The 27,536-nt window shown below is 43.5% G+C and overlaps 1 protein-coding gene across 1 annotated transcript; it reads right to left on the reverse strand.

Moving 5' to 3' along the window:
- Positions 1 to 5,853: 5,853 nt before the first annotated feature.
- LOC120030601 (prefoldin subunit 3-like) lies at positions 5,854 to 14,637 on the reverse strand. Its single transcript, XM_038976025.1, has 6 exons — positions 14,522 to 14,637; positions 14,005 to 14,129; positions 12,609 to 12,675; positions 12,272 to 12,370; positions 11,576 to 11,714; positions 5,854 to 7,241 (listed from the first exon to the last, which is right to left on the reverse strand). The coding sequence occupies exons 1-6, from the start codon at positions 14,600 to 14,602 to the stop codon at positions 7,165 to 7,167; spliced, it is 588 nt and encodes a 195-aa protein (XP_038831953.1). The 5' UTR covers positions 14,603 to 14,637; the 3' UTR covers positions 5,854 to 7,164.
- Positions 14,638 to 27,536: the final 12,899 nt, after the last annotated feature.

Below are 27,536 nucleotides of genomic sequence, written 5' to 3' on the forward strand. Positions count from 1 at the left end.
CTATTATAGCATCAAAGGGGAGACCAACTCCATATTAATGCCCATGATTTTGGAATGAGATGTTTGACTAGCAGGTGTCCACAGACTTTTGGCCATGTAGTATAGATCCCTGGTTTCCCCATCTCCTTTCTTCCAATATGCAATCCCATAACACAATTTATACAGCCAGAAAGCATCGTACACCATAGTTGGGCAAGGTTTGGCCAAAACGACATTCTATTTGACTCAGTTTAAAGGAGACTAAGATGGAGGGGGCTCTCAGTCTCTCCCCTCCCCCCGAAGGAAACTAAATCTGGTCTCAAAAACTCTGTGGTTCTCTACTTTCTTTCACCCATCATCCAACTACCACTGTACAATCCCTATCCAACACCATAATGGACTTTATGGACCCTTTGGACAGGGATGTAAGGGAACGACTGTTTGACTGACAGTACAGGTGGACAAAGTGACTCCAGGGACGTATTCACTTCACATCAAACGGAGGAAATGGACAAAACAGGAAGGGACAACCTGAACCAATAAGAAACTCTTGTTTTTTTTAGCAAAAGTTTTTTTTTTTAAATGGTGTGCACTAATGAATACGACCCAGTAAAAGGTGGACTATAAGGGGATATTAGGCATCCCTGAGTACCGGTACATAACCTGTCCTCTTTGCAAGAATCCAAATCCCTGAGGAGGGTCAAACTGACAACAGGGGAGGACTATTTATTTTAGTACGTTTGAACAATGACTCATAATGACTCTGGAACTTGTCCTCCTAGTGATTCTGGAATCTAGCGGAGGAACCCATGGTAACAGTGGAGAGACAGCTAGGAGAACATACTCTAAAAACACCACATTACCTATAATTCCACACCTGCGGACATCTAAATTACAGTTAACTCTATAGATACAACAAGTATGGCAACAGACATGTGCATTCAATATCTTAAATCAGTATAGAAATAAGGACATTCATTCCAAAAATAAAATCACATTTTGTTAATGACTAAGACGATGTAACAATAACCTTTCTGGTTTGGTAACTGAAACATGAAATGGTTTGGGTACCGTAATAGGTGGAGGGACAGAACTTGCTGCGTTGTAACAAATGGTGTCCTACATTTTATTTTCAGTTGAAGATGTTTTGTAGCCACTGTGTTCAAGGTCAATTTCTTTCTCATCAGAAAAAACTATGATTCCTTCGTCTCTGAGGGATGAGATTGAAATAAGATTGTGTTCATAATCTGATCAAGTTATTTGTTGGTTCGGGGAAGCACCATTGCTTTCCTCTGAATGGGTGAGTGTATACTACTGATTCTCTAGGGCACCTTTTCATCTACTTGATTTGTGTAATAACTGCAAGGATGAACTGCTATCATCCACCTTTTCATCTACTTGATTTGTGTAATAACTGCAAGGTTGAACTGCTATCATCCACCTTTTCTAAAGAGTGATGCATTATCGTATGTCAATCTAACATGTAAGGGCCAGGGGAGCTGGGGTGACTGTGTACATCTATCATGTAGGATTACCCTTGACAAGGAAGAGTGGATGGTAAACGTTCTCAAATCATCAAATCTGGGACAAGTCTTGACGAGGGACTTTTCGCTCCTTTACGACTTGGATCAAGAAGGGACTTCTTTGGGTTACTATGTGCTTTTCCCAGTTCCGTGGACATTCTGGTTCTAGAACAGTTCCGTGGACATTCTGGTTCTAGAACAGTTCCGTGGACATTCTGGTTCTAGAACAGTTCCGTGGACATTCTCGTTCTAGAACAGAATCGTGGACATCATGATGTTCCACCCATCGAATTAGAACAGAGTAGAATTCTATTCAGTGCTCATAACTGAACAACCGTGGCTTCACCAATCTCCACACACTTAAAATCTCCTCCAATGCTTATACCGTATCAGTGTAGTCTGTCTAGACAGATGGGTTGAGACTAGTATCAGAGGGTTTAAGGAGTTTGGATCAGGTTGCTCCTCAACATCTAATAAGACACTATGTAGGAGTAAGGTCTCTAACCACAGATCTAGGATCAGATTACCAGAACCCCCAGCACTAACCTTTACCAGTAGACTAAAGAAAGACATCGGATCCTGTATCAGTTCTTGGAGGCAACTTCTACTATGTCACACACAAGCAGACGTGGGGCGCGTCCAGCAACGTTTTGGAAAGTTCAGATAGAAATATGCTCTGTGGCATATAGAACAATGTTCCACGTCAGCTCTATTCATGGAAATCCTAAGTACAGCGTTCGACAACGTCGGCTACTGAACGTGGACAAGCAGTTACTTAATCTGATGAAACCAGACATAATGAAGGGAAACAAAAGAGAAGCGCTGGGAAATCAGTTGGATACCAGACTAGCTGTTGCTCATAAACAATATAACACGCAAGTAGACCATCAAATGTACAGCATTACTAGGGTCGTATTCATTGGGCACCAAACGGAAGACAACAGACTGAAACAGAGGAAACTACCCTCTCTGTTTTGCAACGTTGTGCCCTAATGAATACGACCCAGGATGAATCTTTTCATTTTACTCGATGGTATCTTTGATTTGTCTTCTTCTCTTTATCTCCAAGCTGTACAATACCATGTATCTACTGTTCATTCAATTCAACATCTACGGAACTTTCTGGGCCACTACTATTCTATCAAAACAACTTGAAATGTACTAAAAAAATAAATACAAAATGTGACCGGTAAAACACCAGTTTTGCTCCGTGTGTCTTACAATGTAGCACCCGTGTGTAGGTAAAATGTAGTGACGTCATAATGGGTTACTCATTGTAGTGCCAGAAACCAACCACTAGATGACAATACAAGGCAAATAGGTGTCATTGTCAACCAGCTTGTATCCGTCTGGGCTGGCGTCTAGTTATACCCAGACCAGAGGTGTTCTCTCCACTGATTAGAAAGGAACTTAAGGGGAAAAAAATATGCATGGAATGAGTTTGACACCCCAGCATTTAGAAAGGGGAATACCAAGTCAGTTGTCCAACTGAATGCATTCCACTGAAAATGTGACTTCTGCATTTAACCCAACCACTCTGAATCAGAGAGGTGCGGGGGGCTGCCTTAATCGACATCCACGTCTTTGGCACTCGGGGAACAGTGGGTTAACTGCCTTGCTCTGGGGCAGAATGACAGATTTTTACTTTGTCAGTTCAGGGATTCGATTAGCAACCTTTCGGTTACTGGCCCAACGCTCTAACCACTAGGGTACCTGCCGCCCCTACGTTCTAACCACAAGGCTACCTGCCGACAATGGAGAAATTAATAATTGCCAGAAGAAAAAACTAGGTTATTAAAGGAATTATCCAAACAGCTAGATCAGGTCAAACTCTCTAAAGCTCCCTATTTCATTCCTAGCGGTGAGTCCCGTGCTACTATCCTAATCCTATTCAGCCCTTTAGGCACATAGGCTTCAATTCAGATAACATGGGTTAACCCCTCATAGGGAACAGTTCAACCTAAATACCAACATTTGTCAGACATAAAACCTCAAAAGCCTGGTTCCTCTCTAGGTTTCTTCCTAGGTTCTGGCCTTTCTAGTGAGTTTTTCCTAGTCACTATGCTTCTACACCTGCATTGCTTGCGGTTTGGGGTTTTAGGCTGGGTTTCTGTACAGCACTTTGAGATATCAGCTGATGTAAGAAGGGCTTTATAAAATAAATTTGATTGAACAGTGATGCCAAGCATCCCAATCCTTTGGGATTGAGGCCTGTAGATTTCTCAGAGATCACAACAGATGGTGTGGAATTGTCATTGTAAATAAGAATTTGTTCTTAACTGACCTGCCTAGTTAAATAAAAGAAGACAGATGTTACTACCAGATGGCTTTTGACATGTGGGGGGTGCTATCATTTTATTACATTGATAGAGATCAGCCCCACTGTCTCAGAGTAACCACTTGATCACAGTCACCTCACCATACGCCACTGGTAGGTAACCCTGTCGTGCTCTAGATGACACGGTAGAATTAACTTGACAATGGAGACTGGAGTACTATTACTTTTGGCTTTATATCTGAAGCATGGTAAGAATTAACACTTACACGCAGGCACACTTCAAACCGCAAGACTGCTCATTTACATATCCCCTTGACCCGTCAACCTCAGGAGTGATAGTGATTGGCTGTTAAACACAAGGGTGTTTCATTATAAGGTGTATAGTTCCGTATATTACACAACTCTGTTCCTGGAGTGATGCAGATACTGCAGGATTTTGTCCCACCTAGGCACCACACTGGAGGTACTTAGCTAATGGATCAGTTCAGTGTTTAAAGTCAACACGTGGTATTCCAGGTCAGTTAAATATAAAACATGCCGTGTCTACTGACGAAACTCTGGGTTTGCACCAGTGGAGGAAGGGGAGGACCATCCTCAGTGAATTTCATAAAATTTAAAATAGTGAAACATTTAAAAAAGTTATCCTTTTTAGATAAAACTACACTAAATATAAAATTACGTCACCAAATAATTAAAACAGACTATTTTGCAAATAAGGTCTACAGTAGCCTCAACAGTACTCTGTAGGGAAGCACCATTGTGTAGCTGGAGGACAGCTAGCTTCCGTCCTCCTCTGGGTACATCGACTTCAATACAAAACCTAGGAGGCCCATGTTTTTCACCCCTTCCATAGACTTACACAGTAATTATGACAATTTGAGGACGTCTTCCAGTTACACCGGCGGGCCCCGGTGGCAATAAATTAGTCAAACCAAAAGCTTACCTTGACTTGGAAGAGTCCTAGCCAGCTTACTGACTGTACATTGTAACGTTACTGCATGAAGCGGGTTTACTGACGCGGTAGTTCTAGTAGCTATACTGACTACGACGTTACTTTAGCTAATATGGCGACGACGACGTAGGCTGTGTGTAAGTTAGTTGATTGGCTTGGAAAGGTTTTTTCTGGTCACATACAGCTGATGTGTTGTGTATTTAACAGAATTGCATTTTATTTGTTCCCATTGTTGTGCCATTCATCCGCTGCCATCACCTCATGTTTCAGCATGATAATACACAGCCCCATGTCGCAAGGATCTGTACACGATTCCTGGAAGCTGAAAATGTCCCAGTTCTTCCATGGCCTGCATACTCACCTGACATGTCATCCATTGAGCATGTTTGGGATGCTCTGGATCGACATGTATGACAGCGTGTTCCAGTTCCCGCCATTATCCAGCAACTTTGCACAGCCATTGAAGAGTGGGACAACATTCCACAGATCACAATCAACAACCTGAAATCAACAACCGGATCAACTCTATGGGAAGGACATGTGACTCGCTGCATGAGGCAAGTAGTGGTCACACCAGATACTGACTGGTTTTCTGATCCACACCCCTAACTTAAGGTATTTGTGACCATCAGATGCATATCTGTATTCCCAGTCATGTGAAATCCATAGATTAGGACCTAATTAATTTAAATTGACTGATGTCCTTACATAAACTGTAACTCAGTAAAATCTTTTAAAATTGCTTCTTGTTCCGTTATTATTTTTGCTCAGTGTAGATATGTGTGTCTCTTGGTCTCTTCCAATATATAAAACTCTTATTTTGAATTAATGTAATATCTTGTGTTCTATCTATCTAGTCTGTTACTATTCTGTAGTTTGTATGTTTTATGTGGACCCCAGGAAGAGTAGCTGCTGCATGTGCAGTAGCTAATGGGGATCCTAATGAACTAAACTACCTGCGAGCTGTTGGCTGGGGCGCAGGTGCCAAGACCAGAATAGGAACATTTGCTATTTAACACAACAGTTGTGACAAAACTATCGGTTGAGTTGAAAACGTTTCGATTTTTTTTTTTTAATTCAGTGCATGAAAACTTAACCAAAAATATATTGTGTGCGCACCATCATCACCAATTGTTTATTATAATTTAATATACGCAACAGGTCCATTTGGTGGAAACATAGCCGACCACTGATAGGAAAAATACGCATATTTTCTCTATGTGGATTCTAGAATATTCGCATGAAAATCTGTTCGTAACCTAGTTACCATATTCCTCCAGCAGTTTCTCAACAATCTAGTTCAATGGAAATACACAGTAGCAGGCTATTTCTTTGCCATCTTTTTAAATAATAATACAAAAAAAAAAGTGGACAAATAGATGGAAAACATAGCTATTGTTGCACGACTATTCCGTTAGGAATTAGCAAGAGCAGGTACTAACTGGCACAAAACACAGATCTTTTTTTGTTTTTTTGTTTGTCATTTCTTTTTTTTCACTCAAGTATTCTAATGAATACAACGTGACATATACACATTGAGAAACAGGAGGAAGGGAGACAGGAGGAAAATAAAATAAACAGACAGGCAGCAGGAGAGGCTACATCCAAAATGGGACCCTATTCACTACGTAGTGCACTACTTCTAGGAATAAGGTGCCATTTTAGATGCAGTCGAGGGACTAGGAGTGAGGGACGGAACCCACAAGAGAGTGGGCTCCACATTTAAACATTCTCATAAATCACAGGAAGGTGTCAACTTGAACTGGTGAGATGCTCCTCCTCGTCTCCCATTTCCTGCCCAGCGAGGATTATGGGTCATGTAATAGCAGGGTGTGTACTGAAAGCAAACCAAGGCCCCAAATGAGTACATAGCAAAGATCAACGTCAGTAAGAGTTTGGAAGAAGAAGCAGTACTCGACAACTTATTGGAAGAAAACACGACGAGAGAAGGAAGAAATGTAGGACAGTGACAACCTAAAGACTAAGCAGGGGGATAAAAAAATATTAGTGCTTAATAAATCGTAATAAAATAATACAAAAAACTGCCGTAGTAACTTTTGTTTTGTCTTTTTTTACTTGAAAAAATACTTTAAAAAGTAACAAATCAATAGAATAATGTTTGGTCCACATCCCAAATGGTATCCTACTCCCTATACAGTGTACTGCAGTGGAGGCTGCTGAGGGGAGGACGGCTCATAATAATGTCTGGAACGGCGTGTTCCGCTCCAGCCATGACCACGAGCCCGCCCTCCCCAACTAAGATGCCACCAACCTCCTGTGGTGCACTGCTTTGGACCAGAGCCCTGGTTAAATGTAGTGCACTAAATATGAAATAGGGTGCCATTTAGGTCGCAGACATGTTGTAGAGACTAGAGATGTGAACATGGAGTTGGGGCGGGTTACTAGGGGGGGGGGGGGGGGGTCCCCCTCTCTCAAGACTTCTTGACTGATTTAAGGAGGTTGTCCTTGCTCCTCCTCTTAACGTCAAAGTTGTAGACCCGTGCCATGTCTGAGGGAGGCGATGGGTTAAGGATTACACACGTCTCAGTTTGACACACGGTAAACACTGTCGTTACCAGTCTATCAAAACAACATTACTTACCAACAGTTTAAACAAGATCCAATTGTCAACACGATGTATGTAACTCAGTTTCAAAATGTTATTTTCCTCCTGGTTCGGGTCTACTGAACAACTCTACTTTCCCTGCTTTGACACACCTGTCTGCCACACCCGCACCAGTAACTCTGCCCTGCCAGACCATAAACTGCCTCAAGTCGTAAAACCACAAGACCAGTTTAACCATCCCTGACACACAGAGCACATTGTATCACAGCGTTTAACCATCCCTGACACACAGAGCACATTGTATCACAGCGTTCAACCATCCCTGACACACAGAGCACATTGTATCACATCGTTTAACCATCCCTGACACACAGAGCACATTGTATCACATCGTTTAACCATCCCTGACACACAGAGCACATTGTATCACACCGTTTAACCATCCCTGACACACAGAGCACATTGTATCACATCGTTTAACCATCCCTGACACACAGAGCACATTGTATCACATCGTTTAACCATCCCTGACACACAGAGCACATTGTATCACAGCGTTTAACCATCCCTGACACACAGAGCACATTGTATCACAGCGTTTAACCATCCCTGACACACAGAGCACATTGTATCACATCGTTTAACCATCCCTGACACACAGAGCACATTGTATCACATCGTTTAACCATCCCTGACACACAGAGCACATTGTATCACATCGTTTAACCATCCCTGACACAGAGCACATTGTATCACATCGTTTAACCATCCCTGACACACAGAATCACAACGTTTAACCATCCCTGACACAGAGCACATTGTATCACATCGTTTAACCATCCCTGACACACAGAGCACATTGTATCACAGCGTTTAACCATCCCTGACACACAGAATCACAACGTTTAACCATCCCTGACACACAGAGCACATTGTATCACAGCTTTCTTCACTCAGGGTATCTGTAGGTTCCTTCAGGTTGAATTTAAGACTTATTTTTAAAAGCCACTTGAAATGCAATTTAATACCAATTGAGGTCTGCGTGTCCCACAAACCTGCTAATATTCATATTTTTTCACATCGTCACCAATAGAAATAAAGAGTCGGCTAATCATCTTAAAATGCCATTGACAGTGCTTTAGGAAAGAAGTGCCATTGACTCCTGAGATGGTATTCAAATAACTTGGTTCATCTAGGCAGGAATGCATGATTGAAGATATGTTGATGTGCACTGCAACCTAATCCAGTGATCGTCATAAACTTTGGGTAGACAATTACACTATTGTTATATTTGTGTGTTAAAATAGGTCAATATTTTGTGTTAAATATAGATGGATTTGCCGAAATCTTTATGTGCACCAATATATTTGGTGCTAATTCACCAGCTGGGTAAGTGGAAACTCAAAAACACATGAGCTAGATGACTTCCTCTAAATCAGATTTCCACTGGAAGTAGCCAGGTTTTAATCTTACAGTAAAGTAATTATTAATGTCCTAGATAAAGATGTTGATGTCATAGCCTAATAGCCAATGAGGCGGAGGCTCATTTCACACTCTCCATATCAATATCTCTGTTGTAAAATAGACAGCTGAGAAAAAGACAAAAATAATATATATACCTTCATAAAGCTAAGAACATCTTCTCTTCAACTGTGACAAGTATTACCAGGGCCTAAAACTAACTGTTTTGTATACCAGCCACTGTGGCAGGTAGATTTTTTTTTACCAGCCAAGCTGTTGTTGTTGCCGCAGTTACACAATAAAACAGATGAGCATGCTTAGTAATGTTGGGGCGGTTAGAGCGTTGGGCCAGTAAAATGCATTACTAGTAAGATTTAATTTAATTATCCGTGACCTGAGTATTTTAACAAAAATAACTGACAAAAAATGTTAAGTTACCCCTTTAAGGTTACCTTGGTAACAGGGCCACTGAGTAATCACCTGTGAGAATGTCACTACTAGAGACCAGATGTCTCTTTCTGTTAGCAGTAGGAGCAAACTGAAACATTGAAAAGCAACCTAGCTTGTGAACAAAACAATGTCAATAGCCAAGAAACATGAGGACAAAGTCTCACTTTTGTAGACTTTAGAGTAAATTAGAACAACTTATGTCTGTGTCCATTGGTTCTTAAAGAAAAGCTAAATCTTTCAGCACTCACAGCCCCCCAGACAGGCAGTGTTTCTGCGTAAGGTGGGATAGCTTGCACTTGTGCCCATACGTGATTATTTTTATTAAAACGCTTACACTGTAGGGCCCGGCGTGTTACCACCTGCCAACGTGGCTGGTGAATTAGACATTCTTACACGCCAATGCCAAAATCTACCTGCGTTTGGCAGGCGGAGGGTGTTCATTTTAGGCCCTGAGTATTACACAGGATAGCTGTGTTTTTCTTATAGATAGAAAACAAATATGTCTGATTTCTACAGGAGCGCAGTGTAAAAGGCAGAAAAAAAAGTGTCTTGCTCGTTATCACCGCAGCAGGGCCCAGAGAAACAGGCACACTTTGATTAGAGGAATTATGAAGATACTGCACTTTACGGTTTGACAAAATCACTTAATAGCTAAACAGTTAACTCGCTAGCTAACGAGTAAGCTAACTAATCAAGCTAAAAGCAATGATTCGAATTGACTATCTATCTTGTAGCCTAACTTACTCGCTGTGCCCCCTTGGCTGGCCATAGCCGGCAGACTTGCAGTGGCACACAGAGAGAAACACAGTCGTAGGAATGTGGAACTCTCTAGCATCTTGAAAATGCACCTCGGTAGGAATAGGCTATAATGTAATGTTTTTATTTTATTTTGCCAGCTGCATAACATAGCAGAAACACCATAGTCATCTCTGGTTGCATTTTTTAAGACCATTGAAAACTGAATATAAGGCAATTTAAGACATTTTAAGGCCTTTAATTTAGATAAATTAATTTAAGACTAAGGACCCGCGGACACCCTATCACTAATTATTTTATCCAGCCTCCAGGCCCATTAACACACGCTGCCCATGGGCCTATTAACCCACGCTGCCCATGGGCCTATTAACTTCTTGACGCTAGGGGTCAGATTTATTTTATTTTTTAAATAACGTTCCCAAAGTAAACAGACTATTTCTCAGGCCCAGATCGTATAATATGCATATAATTTACAGATTAGGATAGAAAACACTCCAAAGTTTCCAAAACTGTCAAAATATTGTCTGTGAGTATAACAAAACTGATATTGCATGATTATAAATATTTTTAGTAATATTTTTGAATTTGGCGCCATGCAATTCAGCGGTTGTTTAGGAAAATGATCCCGCTAAAGGGATCTGTGCGCAAAGCGGTTAACCCACGCTGCCCATTAACCCACGCCGCCCATTAACCCACGCCGCCTAGGTCTATTAACCCACGCCGCCTAGGTCTATTAACCCACGCCGCCTATTAACCCACGCCGCCTATTAACCCACGCCGCCTATTAACCCACGCCGCCTATTAACCCACGCCGCCTATTAACCCACGCCGCCTATTAACCCACGCCGCCTATTAACCCACGCTGCCTAGGTCTATTAACCCACGCTGCCTAGGTCTATTAACCCACGCTGCCTAGGTCTATTAACCCACGCTGCCTAGGTCTATTAACCCACGCTGCCTAGGTCTATTAACCCACGCTGCCTAGGTCTATTAACCCACGCTGCCTAGGTCTATTAACCCACGCTGCCTAGGTCTATTAACCCACGCTGCCTAGGTCTATTAACCCACGCTGCCTAGGTCTATTAACCCACGCTGCCTAGGTCTATTAACCCACGCTGCCTAGGTCTATTAACCCACGCTGCCTAGGTCTATTAACCCACGCTGCCCATTAACCCACGCTGCCCATTAACCCACGCTGCCCACTAACCCACGCCGCCCACTAACCCACGCCGCCCACTAACCCACGCCGCCCACTAACCCACGCCGCCCACTAACCCACGCTGCCCACTAACCCACACTGCCCACTAACCCACACTGCCCACTAACCCACACTGCCCACTAACCCACACTGCCCACTAACCCACGCTGCCCACTAACCCACGCTGCCTAGGCCTATATGCTGGCTTCAGGATACAGTTCACATCTCAACTAAAATCAGTGTTTCCCAACTCTCTTGGCGGACCAACAGACAAATTTTTGTTCTACCCCTGCACTGGTAGAACTTTTGAACTTCAGAACACTTTTGGCAGCATCACATACTTCTCCAGCCTCCGAGCCTGTTCACCCATAGTCCCTGGGCTGAGTGGGCCTATATTTAGGTGTAAGGATACTGACTTCGGTGGTGGTGAACTGGTCTCTGAGGAAGTCCAGGTCTTCCTCCAGGGAGTCCAGGTTGCGTGATGCGGTCGCTAGGTTCTTCTCCAGAAGAGACTGGGCCTCGTCGATGTCATACTCCAACATCACATTGGCCTGGGCGAGGGGATGGAGGGAAGAAAGGGGAGAGAGGGAAGAGAGGGAAGAGAGGGAAGAGAGGGAAGAGAGGGAAGAGAGGGAAGAGAGGGAAGAGAGGGGAGAGAGGGGAGAGAGGGGAGAGAGGGGAGAGAGGGGAGAGAGGGGAGAGAGGGGAGAGAGGGAAGAGAGGGAAGAGAGGGAAGAGAGGGAGGTTAGAGTATAGAATGGTAGTATATTGTAGTTTTTACTATTGCTTGCTTAATGGTTCCTTCCTAGGAGAAACTGGGAATTGTCCCCAACAAGGCTCCTTCATTTAAGAGTGGTGGGTCAGTCCAAAGAACATCACTTTGGATATACATACACAGGCTGAGGAGGACCTATCCCAAAGTACTCACCCCTAGCCACTGGAGGACCTATCCCAAAGTACTCACCCCTAGCCACTGGAGGACCTATCCCAAAGTACTCACCCCTAGCCACTGGAGGACCTATCCCAAAGTACTCACCCCTAGCCACTGGAGGACCTATCCCAAAGTACTCACCCCTAGCCACTGGAGGACCTATCCCAAAGTACTCACCCCTAGCCACAGGCACACTTTGTCGGTGGGCGGGACTGACGCCTTGCAGTAAACGTTGTCAGCCAATAGGAAGTGTGTCTCCATCGGGTCTGTGGTTTCCTATTGGACGAGAGGAGCGGGACACAGGGTGAATCCCAATACTCTACAGTGGTTTCCTGTCCTCAGTCCCTCCCCCTCTGAAGGCTCTGGATAAGCAGCATAGTTTCCACCATATTGCTTACAGGTCTGCAAACATTGAACAGTTAGAGCCGAGGAGGAGTAGTAGGGAGAAAACGGGGACGGGCTGGAAAGGTCTGAGGAGAAGACAAAGTAAGTAAACACCACATATTTTGTTTACCTTCTTCTTCTGCATGTGTCGAAGGATTTCTAGAGTCTGCTTGATCTGTGGGATCTGGCTTTTCAACCTGAGGATAGCAGCGAGAAACACCATAGAAGAAGAATTAGAATCATTGTATTACATCTCAGGGTTTCCTTTAGGCGCTAATTGCCGTCTATTGGCTGATAAAATAAATGAAGAAAAAAAAAAGATAAATAAAACGTTGGCACAGCTACTGTGCAACTTCCTTTTAGGTAGGATGCCATTTTGTAACTATTTTTTTCTTATTGATAATAATCTGTTTTATCATCATCATTACTTTTGTATATCATTGTTGTTGTAGGCATATTTATTCATCTAAACATGTTTTGTTTCATTCTGTTGAGACATTTGTTGGCTAAATGAAGTTTGATCTGTGTTTTTAAATTGTGTGCTCTGTATTTAGTTTAACATAGGCCTGTTGTAAAAATAAATATCATTAGCTTATTGCTGTCATTTGTTGGGTATGGTATGCACTAGTCTTTCTTGGTTAATGCAGCAATATAGCCTGTTCAAAACTTTTGTGAAGGTTTAAACCAGTTCGCAAGTAAGTGCAAGCAAGTGCAAGCTATTTAGCTAGCTTGCTGTTGCTAACTAATTTGTCCTGGGATATAAACATTGAGTTGTTATTTTACCACAAATGCACAAGGTCCTTATATGGTGATTGGCATCTACACTTTCATAGTATTACCATGACAACCGGCAAAACAGTTCATCTTTCAATCACCCACGTGGGTATAACCAATGAGGAGATGGCACTATAAAATGATGCTTCTATAAACCAATGAGGAGATGGGAGAGGCAGGACTTGCAGCGCGATCTGTGTCAGAAATAGGAATGACTTCTATTTTAGCCCTTGGCAACGCAGACGCTTGTTGGACCAATAATTGAATAACATATATTCTTACATTTATTTTTGCAACGCTCGCCGTAGTCAGGGTATTAGAGTTCGGAAAATGTGCCTTTTCATAACGCTGACCATCACAAAATCGCGTTTTAAACCATTTCACCTGCATTTTATTTTGAAAGTTAGTTTTTTTTTGCTTCAATAGAGTGATCATGGATGTGCAACTATAGTTTTCCTTCACATAAAATACATTAGTGCAACACATTCGGCAGAAAATAGCTTAATTTTCATCAGAAGACAACATAAGTGCAACGTTATTTGGCTGGCAGACACACAAGTAAATGAGTTTACACTGAAAAAGCAAGGTAATTTTGCAAAACCAATGCATGGCCATCATGTTTCTCATGGAAAGAATGTAGCCAGCTACATTTCTTAATGTTTTGCTTGAGGCTAATCTTGCATTCTACCAGAGAAAAGTAGACTACACCGAGAAAAGTACCGGAGAAAGGTTGCTATGCATCTGAGGCCTACCTTTGTTTCTTCTGCGCCAAGTTGAGCTCCATATATTTGTATTTCTGGTACTGTTCATCCAGTTTCCTCAGTACGGCGTCTGCGGTGTCGTTGCCTGGCTGCTTCATAAACGACTCGACATCCTCCTACAACGGTTGACAAAATAACGTTAGCTATCTTAGCTAATATTAACGTTATATCAGACGAGTCATTCTCACACTAAACCTATGGTGACATACAAGGTAGTTAACGTTAGATAATTGGTGATAACTATTTAATTGCATTTGGATGACAAAGAGAAATTGGATAGGTAGCCAAGCCAGCTAATGGGCTTCGTCGGCGTTATTTCCCTAAAAGGATGTAAATGAACATAACACCACTTTGCTAGATAACGTTAGCTACCTAGCATTAGCTTAGTTAGCATTTGTGACAGGCTAGCATAGAGGCTGGACAACGGCGAATATTTATTTTGAGAGCCTTATTTCACAAAGTAACGTTATAAGCGACACACTGTGTATATACTTCATATTTTACCCACCACAAATATTGCTTCGGGGATTCCGAGATGCTTTTTGCTTGTCGCCTGTACGGCATTGCTGCTGTCTACGGTCGTCGCCATCTTGGAAAAGACTTTCTACTCTTTCCCTCGTTACGTAGAAGTTGGGCGTGTGGTTCCTTACTGAAGAGCCTGCGTGTCAGAGACGGACGAGTAAGCGAGACACCCCACTTTCTTTTTCTGGATCAATGAAAGTCAATGATTTAAGTAGACCAGACCCAGCAGCTATTGCCACCTCGGGCGTTAAGTAGACCGGAACTGACATTTTTTTATATAGTAAACGGCGAAAGTGAACCATCTTTATTTATCCACCATCTTTGGTGCCCGTCTTGAACGCTTGAGTTTGCGCTTGTGATGTGGCTTACTTCCCTTCCTTATGTCCTCGATCACTAGGCTGACATGGTTAAATAAATATATTGGAAGACCATATACATTTACTATGTAGTAGGCTAGTGTAACAGTAAAGTCTACTTTGCAAGGCTTGGGAACTGTCTAACAACCTGTTTGATTTGAATACCAGGGAAAACACAAAAATACTTCAAAGATGATTGGTTTAGAATTTGTTATACATGATTTATACAGTTTCCATTTCACATCAAATGATAGATACCTCATTGTTATTCTTCAAAATAACTCAAAACAACAGACAGAGAACCAAACATGGTTTTGCCCACAATGTGTGATGATGATAGCCCTACACACATGGGTTCTAGGAGTTAAATCATTTAGATATGTAAGAATGCATTTTCACATTTATTCAAGGATATTAGAATAATTTGGATCACTTGGAAAATATATATTTGTATCTCTATTTTACCAGGTTAGTCTCATTAAAGGTCAAATAAAATACAATTATATAATTTAGAAAATCATAAATTACACATTTTTGTTTTTCAGAGTTGAGTGTTTCCCGCATTTCCACCCCTGCCAACTACTAAGGACTTGATAACTATCTGATGACCTAGCAACAAACAACAGTCTGCCCAACTTGGAACCAGGACATCATAAAAGCACTGTGTAAAGACAATAAAACGATCCATCAACCCCCCCACCTTTATTCGGTGCCATGAAACCATATAGCAGCTATAGCTGCTGAGAAGTTGAGATTACTACTTGTAAGCCTATCCACCAAGATGCATTTCAACAGAGCTGGAGAAAGGAAATGACCAAAAGGTATTGATGTACATTTTTTTTAATGTAGCATCCTAAAAAAAACATATAACTTGATAATCTGACTGAAGACATTATAGGGGGATGGGGTTCTTTATCTTATCTAGGACATTTTTTTCATTGTCTTTTTAAACATACAGAACATGTACAATTACTGTTTTCACAGATATAGACACTGGTATGGGGCTGGAGATATGAGGTTTAAAAGGTGGTGAAGTGTCCTTTTAATATCCGTTCTATGAATTGTTTCAGATAGCACTCCCAACGCCTGACATCCCTACATCAGTGTGCCTGGGAATGTGATACTGCCGACCTACTGCAGCTGAATGCTTTTAGTTTAGACGACTTTGGACTTTTATTGAATGGGGTGACAGGTAGCCTAGTGGTTAGAGTGTAGGGGCGGCAGGTAGCCTAGTGGTTAGAGTGTAGGGGCGACAGGTAGCCTAGTGGTTAGAGTGTAGGGGCGACAGGTAGCCTAGTGGTTAGAGTGTAGAGGCGGCAGGTAGACTAGTGGTTAGAGTGTAGGGGCGACAGGTAGCCTAGTGGTTAGAGTGTAGAGGCGGCAGGTAGCCTAGTGGTTAGAGTGTAGAGGCGGCAGGTAGCCTAGTGGTTAGAGTGTAGAGGCAGCAGGTAGACTAGTGGTTAGTGTAGGGGTGACAGGTAGCCTAGTGGTTAGAGTGTACAGGCGGCAGGTAGACTAGTAGTTAGAGTGTAGAGGCGGCAGGTAGACTAGTGGTTAGAGTGTAGGGGCGACAGGTAGCCTAGTGGTTAGAGTGTAGGGGCGACAGGTAGCCTAGTGGTTAGAGTGTAGAGGCGGCAGGTAGCCTAGTGGTTAGAGTGTAGAGGCGGCAGGTAGACTAGTGGTTAGAGTGTAGAGGCGGCAGGTAGACTAGTGGTTAGTGTAGGGGCGACAGGTAGCCTAGTGGTTAGAGTGTAGGGGCGGCAGGTAGCCTAGTGGTTAGAGTGTAGGGGCGGCAGGTAGCCTAGTGGTTAGAGTGTAGGGGCGACAGGTAGCCTAGTGGTTAGAGTGTAGAGGCGGCAGGTAGACTAGTGGTTAGAGTGTAGAGGCGGCAGGTAGCCTAGTGGTTAGAGTGTAGGGGCGGCAGGTAGCCTAGTGGTTAGAGTGTAGAGGCGGCAGGTAGCCTAGTGGTTAGAGTGTAGAGGCGGCAGGTAGCCTAGTGGTTAGAGTGTAGGGGCGGCAGGTAGCCTAGTGGTTAGAGTGTAGAGGCGGCAGGTAGCCTAGTGGTTAGAGTGTAGAGGCGGCAGGTAGCCTAGTGGTTAGAGTGTAGGGGCGGCAGGTAGCCTAGTGGTTAGAGTGTAGGGGCGGCAGGTAGACTAGTGGTTAGAGTGTAGGGGAGACAGGTAGCCTAGTGGTTAGAGTGTAGGGGAGACAGGTAGCCTAGTGGTTAGAGTGTAGAGGAGACAGGTAGCCTAGTGGTTAGAGTGTAGGGGAGACAGGTAGCCTAGTGGTTAGAGTGTAGGGGAGACAGGTAGCCTAGTGGTTAGAGTGTAGGGGCGGCAGGTAGCCTAGTGGTTAGAGTGTAGGGGCGGCAGGTAGCCTAGTGGTTAGAGTGTAGGGGCGACAGGTAGCCTAGTGGTTAGAGTGTAGAGGCGGCAGGTAGCCTAGTGGTTAGAGTGTAGGGGCGACAGGTAGCCTAGTGGTTAGAGTGTAGAGGCGGCAGGTAGCCTAGTGGTTAGAGTGTAGAGGCGGCAGGTAGACTAGTGGTTAGAGTGTAGAGGCGGCAGGTAGACTAGTGGTTAGTGTAGGGGCGACAGGTAGCCTAGTGGTTAGAGTGTAGGGGCGGCAGGTAGCCTAGTGGTTAGAGTGTAGGGGCGGCAGGTAGCCTAGTGGTTAGAGTGTAGGGGCGACAGGTAGCCTAGTGGTTAGAGTGTAGAGGCGGCAGGTAGACTAGTGGTTAGAGTGTAGAGGCGGCAGGTAGCCTAGTGGTTAGAGTGTAGGGGCGGCAGGTAGCCTAGTGGTTAGAGTGTAGAGGCGGCAGGTAGCCTAGTGGTTAGAGTGTAGGGGCGGCAGGTAGCCTAGTGGTTAGAGTGTAGGGGCGGCAGGTAGCCTAGTGGTTAGAGTGTAGGGGCGGCAGGTAGACTAGTGGTTAGAGTGTAGGGGAGACAGGTAGCCTAGTGGTTAGAGTGTAGGGGAGACAGGTAGCCTAGTGGTTAGAGTGTAGAGGAGACAGGTAGCCTAGTGGTTAGAGTGTAGGGGAGACAGGTAGCCTAGTGGTTAGAGTGTAGGGGAGACAGGTAGCCTAGTGGTTAGAGTGTAGGGGCGGCAGGTAGCCTAGTGGTTAGAGTGTAGGGGCGGCAGGTAGCCTAGTGGTTAGAGTGTAGGGGCGGCAGGTAGCCTAGTGGTTAGAGTGTAGGGGCGGCAGGTAGCCTAGTGGTTAGAGTGTAGGGGTGAAAAGTTGCAAGATCGAATCCCTGAGCTGACAAGGTAAAAAAGCTGTCGTTCTGCCCCTGAACAAGGCAAGTAACCCACCGTTCCTAGGCCGTCATTGAAAATAAGAATTTGTTCGTAACTGACTTGCCTAGTTAAATAAAGGTAAAAAGAAAAAGACAATTGTCACTGTATTGATCAATTTGTTCACAGGGACAGAAGCTAATAACAACATTCAGTTGAAATAAAAGTCTGTCACATATTGAACTAAACTAAACTAAACTAGCTAAACTTGACCAACGGCCTTTGGTATTCACACCTGGAGTGGGCTTTGAGAACAGGGTTAAACGCGGGGATGGAGACCTCTATCTCACCACCACCTCTGTTGTATTTAATGATATGGGGTGGTTTGAGTGTCACTGTGGTAAGACTCATGAAGATGTAGAAATAGTCCCCATTGTGGAAGGCCAACCTGCTCATGTTGGATCTAATTTTAAACTAAACTGCTATGGCTTAACCGAAAAAACATACTCCTAACAGTGAGGTACTCGTCTATTGGAAAAGAGATGAAGAGAACGTTTTGTCTGTCAAGGGACATCATTTGACTCATGACCTTGGGTTTGAGAACAGGGTGTCGGTGTCCAAAGATGCTTACCGACAGGGAGACCTTTCCATCACCCTATCTTAAGCCTGTCAGATCAGGGGACCTACTGCTGCTTCTTTGGCTCTGAAGAGCGGGGAACACCAGATGCTGTCACTCTCATTGTTCAAGAAGAGTGCTGGTCAACAACATTGAAATTGGTGCTTATAATTGTAGGAGGGTTTGTAATACTCTTAGCAGGGTTTGCTATTGGTAATCATGTAGACAGAGTGAGATTTGTACGTTTTCTGAGATCTCCCTCATGGTCGTCGCAACCAGTAAGTGGAATCATCACACTCAGTGCCTTCTAGATAATCCGAGGCCTTCTAGATAATCCGAGGCGTTTTAGATAATCCGAGGCCTTCTAGATAATCCGAGGCCTTCTAGATCATCCGAGGCCTTCTAGATCATACGAGGCCTTTTAGATCATACGAGGCCTTCTAGATCATACGAGGCCTTCTAGATTATCCGAGGCCTTCTAGATCATCCGAGGCCTTCTAGATCATCCGAGGCCTTCTAGATCATCCGAGGCCTTCTAGATCATCCGAGGCCTTCTAGATCATCCGAGGCCTTCTAGATCACCCGAGGCCTTCTAGATCACCCGAGGCCTTCTAGATAATCCGAGGCCTTCTAGATAATCCGAGGCCTTCTAGATAATCCGAGGCCTTCTAGATAATCCGAGGCCTTCTAGATAACCCGAGGCCTTCTAGATAACCCGAGGCCTTCTAGATATTCCGAGGCCTTTACGATAATCCGAGGCCTTTACGATAATCCGAGGCCTTTACGATAATCCGAGGCCTTTTAGATAATCCGAGGCCTTTACGATAATCCGAGGCCTTCTAGATAATCCGAGGCCTTTACGATAATCCGAGGCCTTCTAGATCATCCGAGGCCTTTTAGATCATCCGAGGCCTTTTAGATCATCCGAGGCCTTCTAGATCATCCGAGGCCTTCTAGATCATCCGAGGCCTTCTAGATCATCAGAGGCCTTCTAGATCATCAGAGGCCTTCTAGATCATCCGAGGCCTTCTAGATCATCCGAGGCCTTCTAGATAATCCGAGGCCTTCTAGATAATCCGAGGCCTTCTAGATCATCCGAGGCCTTTTAGATCATCCGAGGCCTTCTAGATCATCCGAGGCCTTCTAGATCATCCGAGGCCTTCTAGATCATCAGAGGCCTTCTAGATCATCAGAGGCCTTCTAGATCATCCGAGGCCTTCTAGATAATCCGAGGCCTTCTAGATCACCCGAGGCCTTCTAGATAATCCGAGGCCTTCTAGATAATCCGAGGCCTTCTAGATAATCCGAGGCCTTCTAGATAACCCGAGGCCTTCTAGATAACCCGAAGCCTTCTAGATAACCCGAGGCCTTCTAGATAACCCGAGGCCTTCTAGATAATCCGAGGCCTTTACGATAACCCGAGGCCTTCTAGATAATCCGAGGCCTTTTAGATCATCCGAGGCCTTTTAGATCATCCGAGGCCTTCTAGATCATCCGAGGCCTTTTAGATCATCCGAGGCCTTCTAGATCATCCGAGGCCTTCTAGATATTCCGAGGCCTTCTAGATAATCCGAGGCCTTCTAGATCATCCGAGGCCTTCTAGATAACCCGAGGCCTTCTAGATAATCCGAGGCCTTCTAGATAATCCGAGGCCTTCTAGATCATCCGAGGCCTTTTAGATCATCCGAGGCCTTCTAGACCATCCGAGGCCTTCTAGATCATCCGAGGCCTTCTAGATCATCCGAGGCCTTCTAGATCACCCGAGGCCTTCTAGATCATCCGAGGCCTTCTAGATCATCCGAGGCCTTCTAGATAACCCGAGGCCTTCTAGATAACCCGAGGCCTTCTAGATAACCCGAGGCCTTTACGATATTCCGAGGCCTTTACGATATTCCGAGGCCTATATGATAATCCGAGGCGTTCTAGATAATCCGAGGCCTTCTAGATAATCCGAGGCCTTCTAGATAACCCGAGGCCTTCTAGATAACCCGAGGCCTTCTAGATAACCCGAGGCCTTCTAGATAATCCGAGGCCTTCTAGATAATCCGAGGCCTTCTAGATAATCCGAGGCCTTCTAGATAATCCGAGGCCTTCTAGAGGAGCCCCAATAGTCTGATTATGTTCTGTTAGAAATCAGCGAGGTGAATGAGCCCACATGGACATGGAGGAACGCATGAAGGCGGGTGTGGAAGAGCTAGTCGATGCCCCCACTTTAAGGCTTAAAAATATATAAGAGATAAAACTGTTTTGAGTAGTAGAATTTGTGTTGGCCTGTGCAGTGCTAATTAAAGGATACGTTTAGACCATGTGCCACCGGAAATGAATGTTATCACATATACAGTAAGTGAAGAGGAAGTATTTGCAAAATCATTGACCTGTCAGTCAACCTGCTGTCTACCAATCACTGTAATGCCTTGAATGGGCCGGGGCTGGGAGGGGCTTAGGCTGGGGCTCTCCATGTTTGCTTTAAGGTTTAAACCTATATGGCTTTTCAGATATGCACTTACGTTAGTTTAAGGGAACTAGGACATTGTACATCACACATGTATTGTTACGTTATCTTCTGGAATTCATAATACTGTTATGCTAATACAGCATCATAATAATGTCCTTTCTGTGCTTGTTTTTAACCTACTATTTACTGTAGGCCTATATGTAGTTGTTAAGATCTGTCTGTTCTCAGCATCACAACAGACAAAAAGATGATACAGAAGAGGCTGCCCCCCCCCCCCTCCGAGCCGGACTGGTTCCTGTCTCGGTTACTTCATAGGTTCCTGCCTTTCTAGGGAGTTTTTCCTTGCCACTGTGCTTCTACAGCTGCATTGCTTGCTGTTTAGGGTTTTAGACTCGGTTTCTGTATAAGCACTTTGTGACATCTGCTGACATAAAAAGGGCTTTATAAATCAAATTGATTTGATACAACTACACAAAGTGTATTGTCAGATAGTTGTATAACAAAATGTATAATAACCCATTTACTAAACAAAAACTAACTAATAGGTAAAGACCTCTATCTAGTGGTAAAACAGGGAAGTTCTAAAATCTTCCCTATCTCGTAATTTTCCAATCAGTTTGCACCCATAAAGATGATTTCAAATAATGTTATTCGTAAAAAATAAAAAATTATGTCCGAAAAACGACTTAACACAACAAATGATGTAACTCATTTCTTGAGGAGGCACTGTTTAGGTTTTCTAAACTGACCTCAGGCTTTGGTTGGGTCTAGCTTGTCAGCTGGGGTGTGAAAAAAAAAGTTTGATCAATACTGATTCAATATGGTATTTCATTCCAAATAATGTGTTTAATAAGTTGGGAGGTCTTCAATTTTTACTGAAATGTAATTATATTCCTGAAAGATTACCTGCTAAATTGGCTAGGTTTCACCAACAAGCTTTAATGGCCTGGAAAATATGTTTCCTGCACAATTTTTCCCCTCATAAAGCTCTTTTGTGGAATAATTCAGACATTACTGTAAGGAATAAGTCATTGTTCTACCCCAGCTGGCATGAGAGGAATATTGACTTTGTTCTTGATGTTTTTGACAACAAGGGTAATATTCTCACTTATGAACAATTTATAATATTGAAAGAGTTTCCAATACCTTTCAGAGAGTTTATTTCTGTGATCAAAGCCGTTCCCAGTGGTCTAACTACACTAATGAAAAGTCATCTTAGCTTTGGTGATGATCACAAAGTTTATCCAGAACTCAGATTGGAAGGTTTGGGCTTACTTGAGAGATCTTGTTGTAATAAATATATAAGACAAATTCTTCATTCACAAAACCAATTTACACCGAGAGGAAAGTTTTTCTGGAACAGGCTTATTCCTGACATTGTCTGGAAAATTGCATGGTTAAGGCCTTACAAATATTGTATACCAAACAAAGTTAAGGAAGTGCACTTCAAAATTTGACATAAGATATATCCATGTAATTCTTAGATATCCAAATTTGTGGCTATTGATGATATCTGCGTTTTCTGTGAAAAAGAAGGTGAAAATCTGTCTCACTTGTTCTTTGAATGTAAATTTGTGTCAGAATTTTGGGAAAACCTTGCAAATTACTTATTTACCATTATGAACACTACCTATGTTTTTGACATGAAAGATATAATATGTTACTATTGCAATGATAACAAGACCACTGAAATGATTGTGACTTTTTTTTATTATTGTTGCCAAATACTTCATACACAAACAAAAATTCCAAAATTCTATACCAAAATTACACATTTCTTTGATTGAATTTAACTATTTTATTAAAACATTAACCCCAGTGAACAATAACAAGAATAACATTATCCTAAATCACTACAATAAGACTTTTTCAGAGTGATTACAATTGCACTAGAATTGTTTATTTTTTAAATATTTTTTGTTTGTTCCAGTATTTTCTCATTAATACCTGCGTTCTGTTTTGTATGATGTGAGAATGTAAATTGTTGATCTGTATTTGAAAAAATAAATAAAAATCACCTGACGTGTGACGTATTTCCGAAAATAAACACCGGCCGGTCAGAAACGTGGTCCGCCTAGCTATTTGTTTTTAAACCGATGCAAAACTTTGTAAACATATTTAACGCAGGATTCATTTAAGCTATTTCGTAAACCCATAATTTATTCGGAGGAGTTTTAAAAAGTCAGATTTACAGCTGAGTGTGAAGCTAGCTGAGCTAACTAATAGCGTTACCGCTACAACAGCAGAGGAATTTGAAGCCTAGCGTGAGCACCACCTTCAGCAAAACCATGATTCGTTTTTTAAAGAAAAGGTTTGTCGCTTGTTTCCTCTATGTATTATATTACGGCGCAGAATCCAACTCGCCTCAATCAATTGAAGTGCATGTGAATGCCCCTGTCACACTCCGGTTCACTGGATCATGCGAGGGTGCCGTGGAATGGAGGTATCGTCAGAAGACTGCGCCACAAGACTTTCTACCTTCCACATTGGTCGCTCATCTTGATCAAGGAACTGGCCGACTCACACCAGGAGAGGACTTTAAGGACCGGGTTAAACGCGGAGACCTAGACCTCGATCTCAGCATCACCTCTGTTGTATTTAACGACAATGGATGGTATGAGTGTTACTGCAACAGTGAACAACGTCCACAGGATGTTATGCTAGTGGTTTTGTCCTCAATTAAAAAAGCTGCTCATGTTGGAGAAAATGTGACACTTACCTGCCATGGCTTAACCGGTAAACAAACTGCTGACATCTATTGGGAAAAGGATGGAGAGACTGTGCTGAATGTCACGGCAGGGCATTTTGTCTTTGGCCCTGGGTTTAAGGACAGGGCATCTGTATCCTTGGATGGTTCCCGACACGGAGACCATTCCGTCACCATCGCTGACTTGCGCCTCTCTGATCAGGGGGTATACCAGTGCTTCTTCATCGCCTCTACTGATAGGCTGAGACAGAGAGGACGTCCAGACTCTTTCAATCTCACTGTCAAAGTTGAAGAAAAGCAATCAGATGGGGCTGGAACATTTACCATTTATCAAGTGGTTTTGGTGGGGTTCATATGTGTGGCCATATGTGTGGCCATATGTGTGGGCAGTTTTCTCTGTGTCAAAAAGAGTTCAAATTCAAGATTTCAATCCTGTTACTGTCCAGAAGTGGGATCAAGCACCCAGCACAAGACTGAGAGAGCAATCGCTACGATTCCAGAAGAGCACCAAGAGAGTCCTGCTGATTCTAATGAGGGGTTGTCCCTGATTGAGATGCCAGAGCAAGGGGTGAATGATCCACGTGGAACAGGATAGGGAGCATGAGTCCGAAATGGAAGAAGACAAGAGTGGGACAGGGCCACGTGTTTATTTTTCATCAGATTCGCCCGCAGACTTCAGGGCTCTGGAAAGACCTCTTTCTGTCCCAGGCCTTGCCCCCAATGCCACCAATGCCATAGATTGATGTTCTGTTACCCCAGGCCTTGGCCCCAAAGCCCCGGAAGGACTTCCACCCAAAGCTACTGATAGACCTTCTGTTACCCCAGACCCTGTCTCCAACGATACTGAGGGACCCCCCTCTACCCCAGCCCTGTCTCCAAAGCTACTGAGGGACCTCCCTCTACCCCAGGCCCTGTCTCCAAAGCTACTAAGGGACCCCCCCCTACCCCAGGCCCTGTCTCCAAAGCTACTGAGGGATCTCCCTCTACCCCAGGCCCTGTCTCCAAAGCTACTGAGGGACCCCCCTCTACCCCAGGCCCTGTCTCCAAAGCTACTGAGGGACCCCCCTCTACCCCAGCCCTGTCTCCAAAGCTACTGAGGGACCCCCCTCTACCCCAGGCCCTGTCTCCAAAGCTACTGAGGGACCTCCCCTACCCCAGGCCCTGTCTCCAAAGCTACTGAGGGATCTCCCTCTACCCCAGGCCTTGTCTCCAAAGCTACTGAGGGACCCCCCCTACCCCAGGCCCTGTCCCCAAAGCTACTGAGGGACATCCGTCTACCCCAGACCTTGTCCCCAAAGCTACTGAGGGATCTCCCTCTCTCCCAGGCCCGGCCCACAATGTCCTGGAAGGACTGACCTATTTCCCAGGGGAGATGAATTCTCAGGATGAGATGGTGTAGCAACCCCTGGAAACTACTTGGTAGCATTACTGTTACATAACTGTTCATTTGGACAGCCTTTTAGGCTGCTATTTACTGTAATCTGAGTGTAATGCTCTTCAGCTGATATGCTATACTGTGATATCAGGAACTTATTTTATTACTCAGCGATGACGAACTCTCAGGAGGGGGTGTGGGGTAGTGAAGCACCCCCCAGGCCCCTGGAAACGAGTCGATATCAAATCAAAATGTATTTATGTAGCACACGTCTTATGAAGAATGCAGTTCAAAGTGCATTTTACCATGACCTGATTGTGAAGCTATTGTCTTAATATTCTATACTAATATTGTGCATTTTCCACATGGGTACACTTGCCAGTCAATCTGCTTTGTCTACCTAAGGAATGCCACCTTGAATGTATGGCGCCAGGCGTCCTTGTGGTTGCTAGAGCAGCGTACACTGTGATTCACCAATGTACCTTTTAACATCACAAGATGTTTGACAATAAGTGTTATTTCATCAGGTGCATTAAAGGACCAAAGTGGAACTTATTTAATCAGGTGCATTAAAGGACCAACGTGGAACTTATTTTATCAGGTGCATTAAAGGACCAAAGTGGAACTTATTTAATCAGGTGCATTAAAGGACCAAAGTGGAACTTATTTAATCAGGTGCATTAAAGGACCAAAGTGGAACTTATTTAATCAGGTGCATTAAAGGACCAAATGGACCAGTTTATTATTTAAGCAATAAGGCCCAAGGAGGTGTGGTATATGGCCAATATACCACGGCTAAGGGCTGTTCTTAGGCTCGACGCAACACTCTAATTACGTTGGTAACCTGTTTATATTAGCAATAAGGCACCTCGGGAGATTGTGGTATATGGCCAATATATCACGGCTATTCTGTGATTAGAGATTGTGGTATATGGCCAATATATCACAGCTATTCTGTGATTAGAGATTGTGGTATATGGCCAATATATCACAGCTATTCTATGATTAGAGATTGTGGTATATGGCCAATATATCACAGCTATTCTATGATTAGAGATTGTGGTATATGGCCAATATATCACAGCTATTCTGTGATTAGAGATTGTTAGGCCAAATGTTTGACTTTAGATCATGGACATTTTGCACAGTAAATATCATGGAGATTTTGTACAGTTGTGAGGGAAATGTTCTGTTAAACCCTACTAATGCTTGTGTACTAAAATATCCTTCTTTAAGCCTAGGCATTGGGCTTGAGTTTCTTTAACTAACTCATATAAGCTAAGTAACAAAGATAATTAAGATGTTTTTTGTTGCAGAATATGCTTATATGATTGAACTGTTGAAGCTCTTGTTATTAGAATGTCTCCTTTCTGACTGGTGTTGGCAGCTGCACTTCCTCCCATATGGGCCTCAGTCACCTGGGGTCCATAGAGGGGAGAAGTCAGACTTGTCTATCATCATGTCCCTGTTGCTATGCAGAATATCAGCAAGGAGTATGGCAAAGGAGGTCCGAAGGAAACATTGTTTCCATATGTGAACTGTGTGTCTTTATTGCAAACCATGTGAAGGGATGGCGTGAGTAATGGGGAACCAATCACTTGTCTCCACAGTGTCTGTGTGTCAGTCACCTCCTCCTAGGGGGAGATTGTTCCCTCCCCTAGTTCAAGGTGGAAACTAAGTAAAAACAAATGTCCTAAATTCTTAGTACTGAACAAAACAAATTATTTGTATTTGGGCCCAAGGTCTGGCACAGGATGTGTGGGGGTTGGTGTTTGGAACCGTTGTATGTGGTTGCACCTATCCTGAGACAGTATATAACCCAGAAGCTCACTCCACTCAGGGGGCTCTTACTCCACCACCTGTAGGGGTGGGGCGACCAGCCTCCTCGTTATAACAAGTATTTTAAGAAAAGTAATACCTTGATTGATTATTCATTTTGCCTTTCCTCAATATTGATTAAGGGTAGAATGTCCACCACCCAGTTCTGCATTTATTCTTTGCTGCTCCTTTTATATTATACAGTGCATTCAGAAAGTATTCAGACCCCTTGACTTTCTACACATTTTGTTACATTACAGCCTTATTCTTAAATGGATTAAATGTATCTATAAAAACCTGTTTTTGCTTTGTCATTATGGGATATTGTGATGTCATTATGGGGTATTGTGATGTCATTATGGGGTATTGTGTGTAGATTGATGAGGAAAATGTTTTATTTCATCAATATTTAGAAGAGATCTGAGACCATTCCTCCATACAGA

The sequence above is a fragment of the Salvelinus namaycush genome, chromosome 36, assembly GCF_016432855.1.
Source record: "Salvelinus namaycush isolate Seneca chromosome 36, SaNama_1.0, whole genome shotgun sequence".
In the NCBI taxonomy this organism is placed as follows: domain Eukaryota; kingdom Metazoa; phylum Chordata; class Actinopteri; order Salmoniformes; family Salmonidae; genus Salvelinus; species Salvelinus namaycush.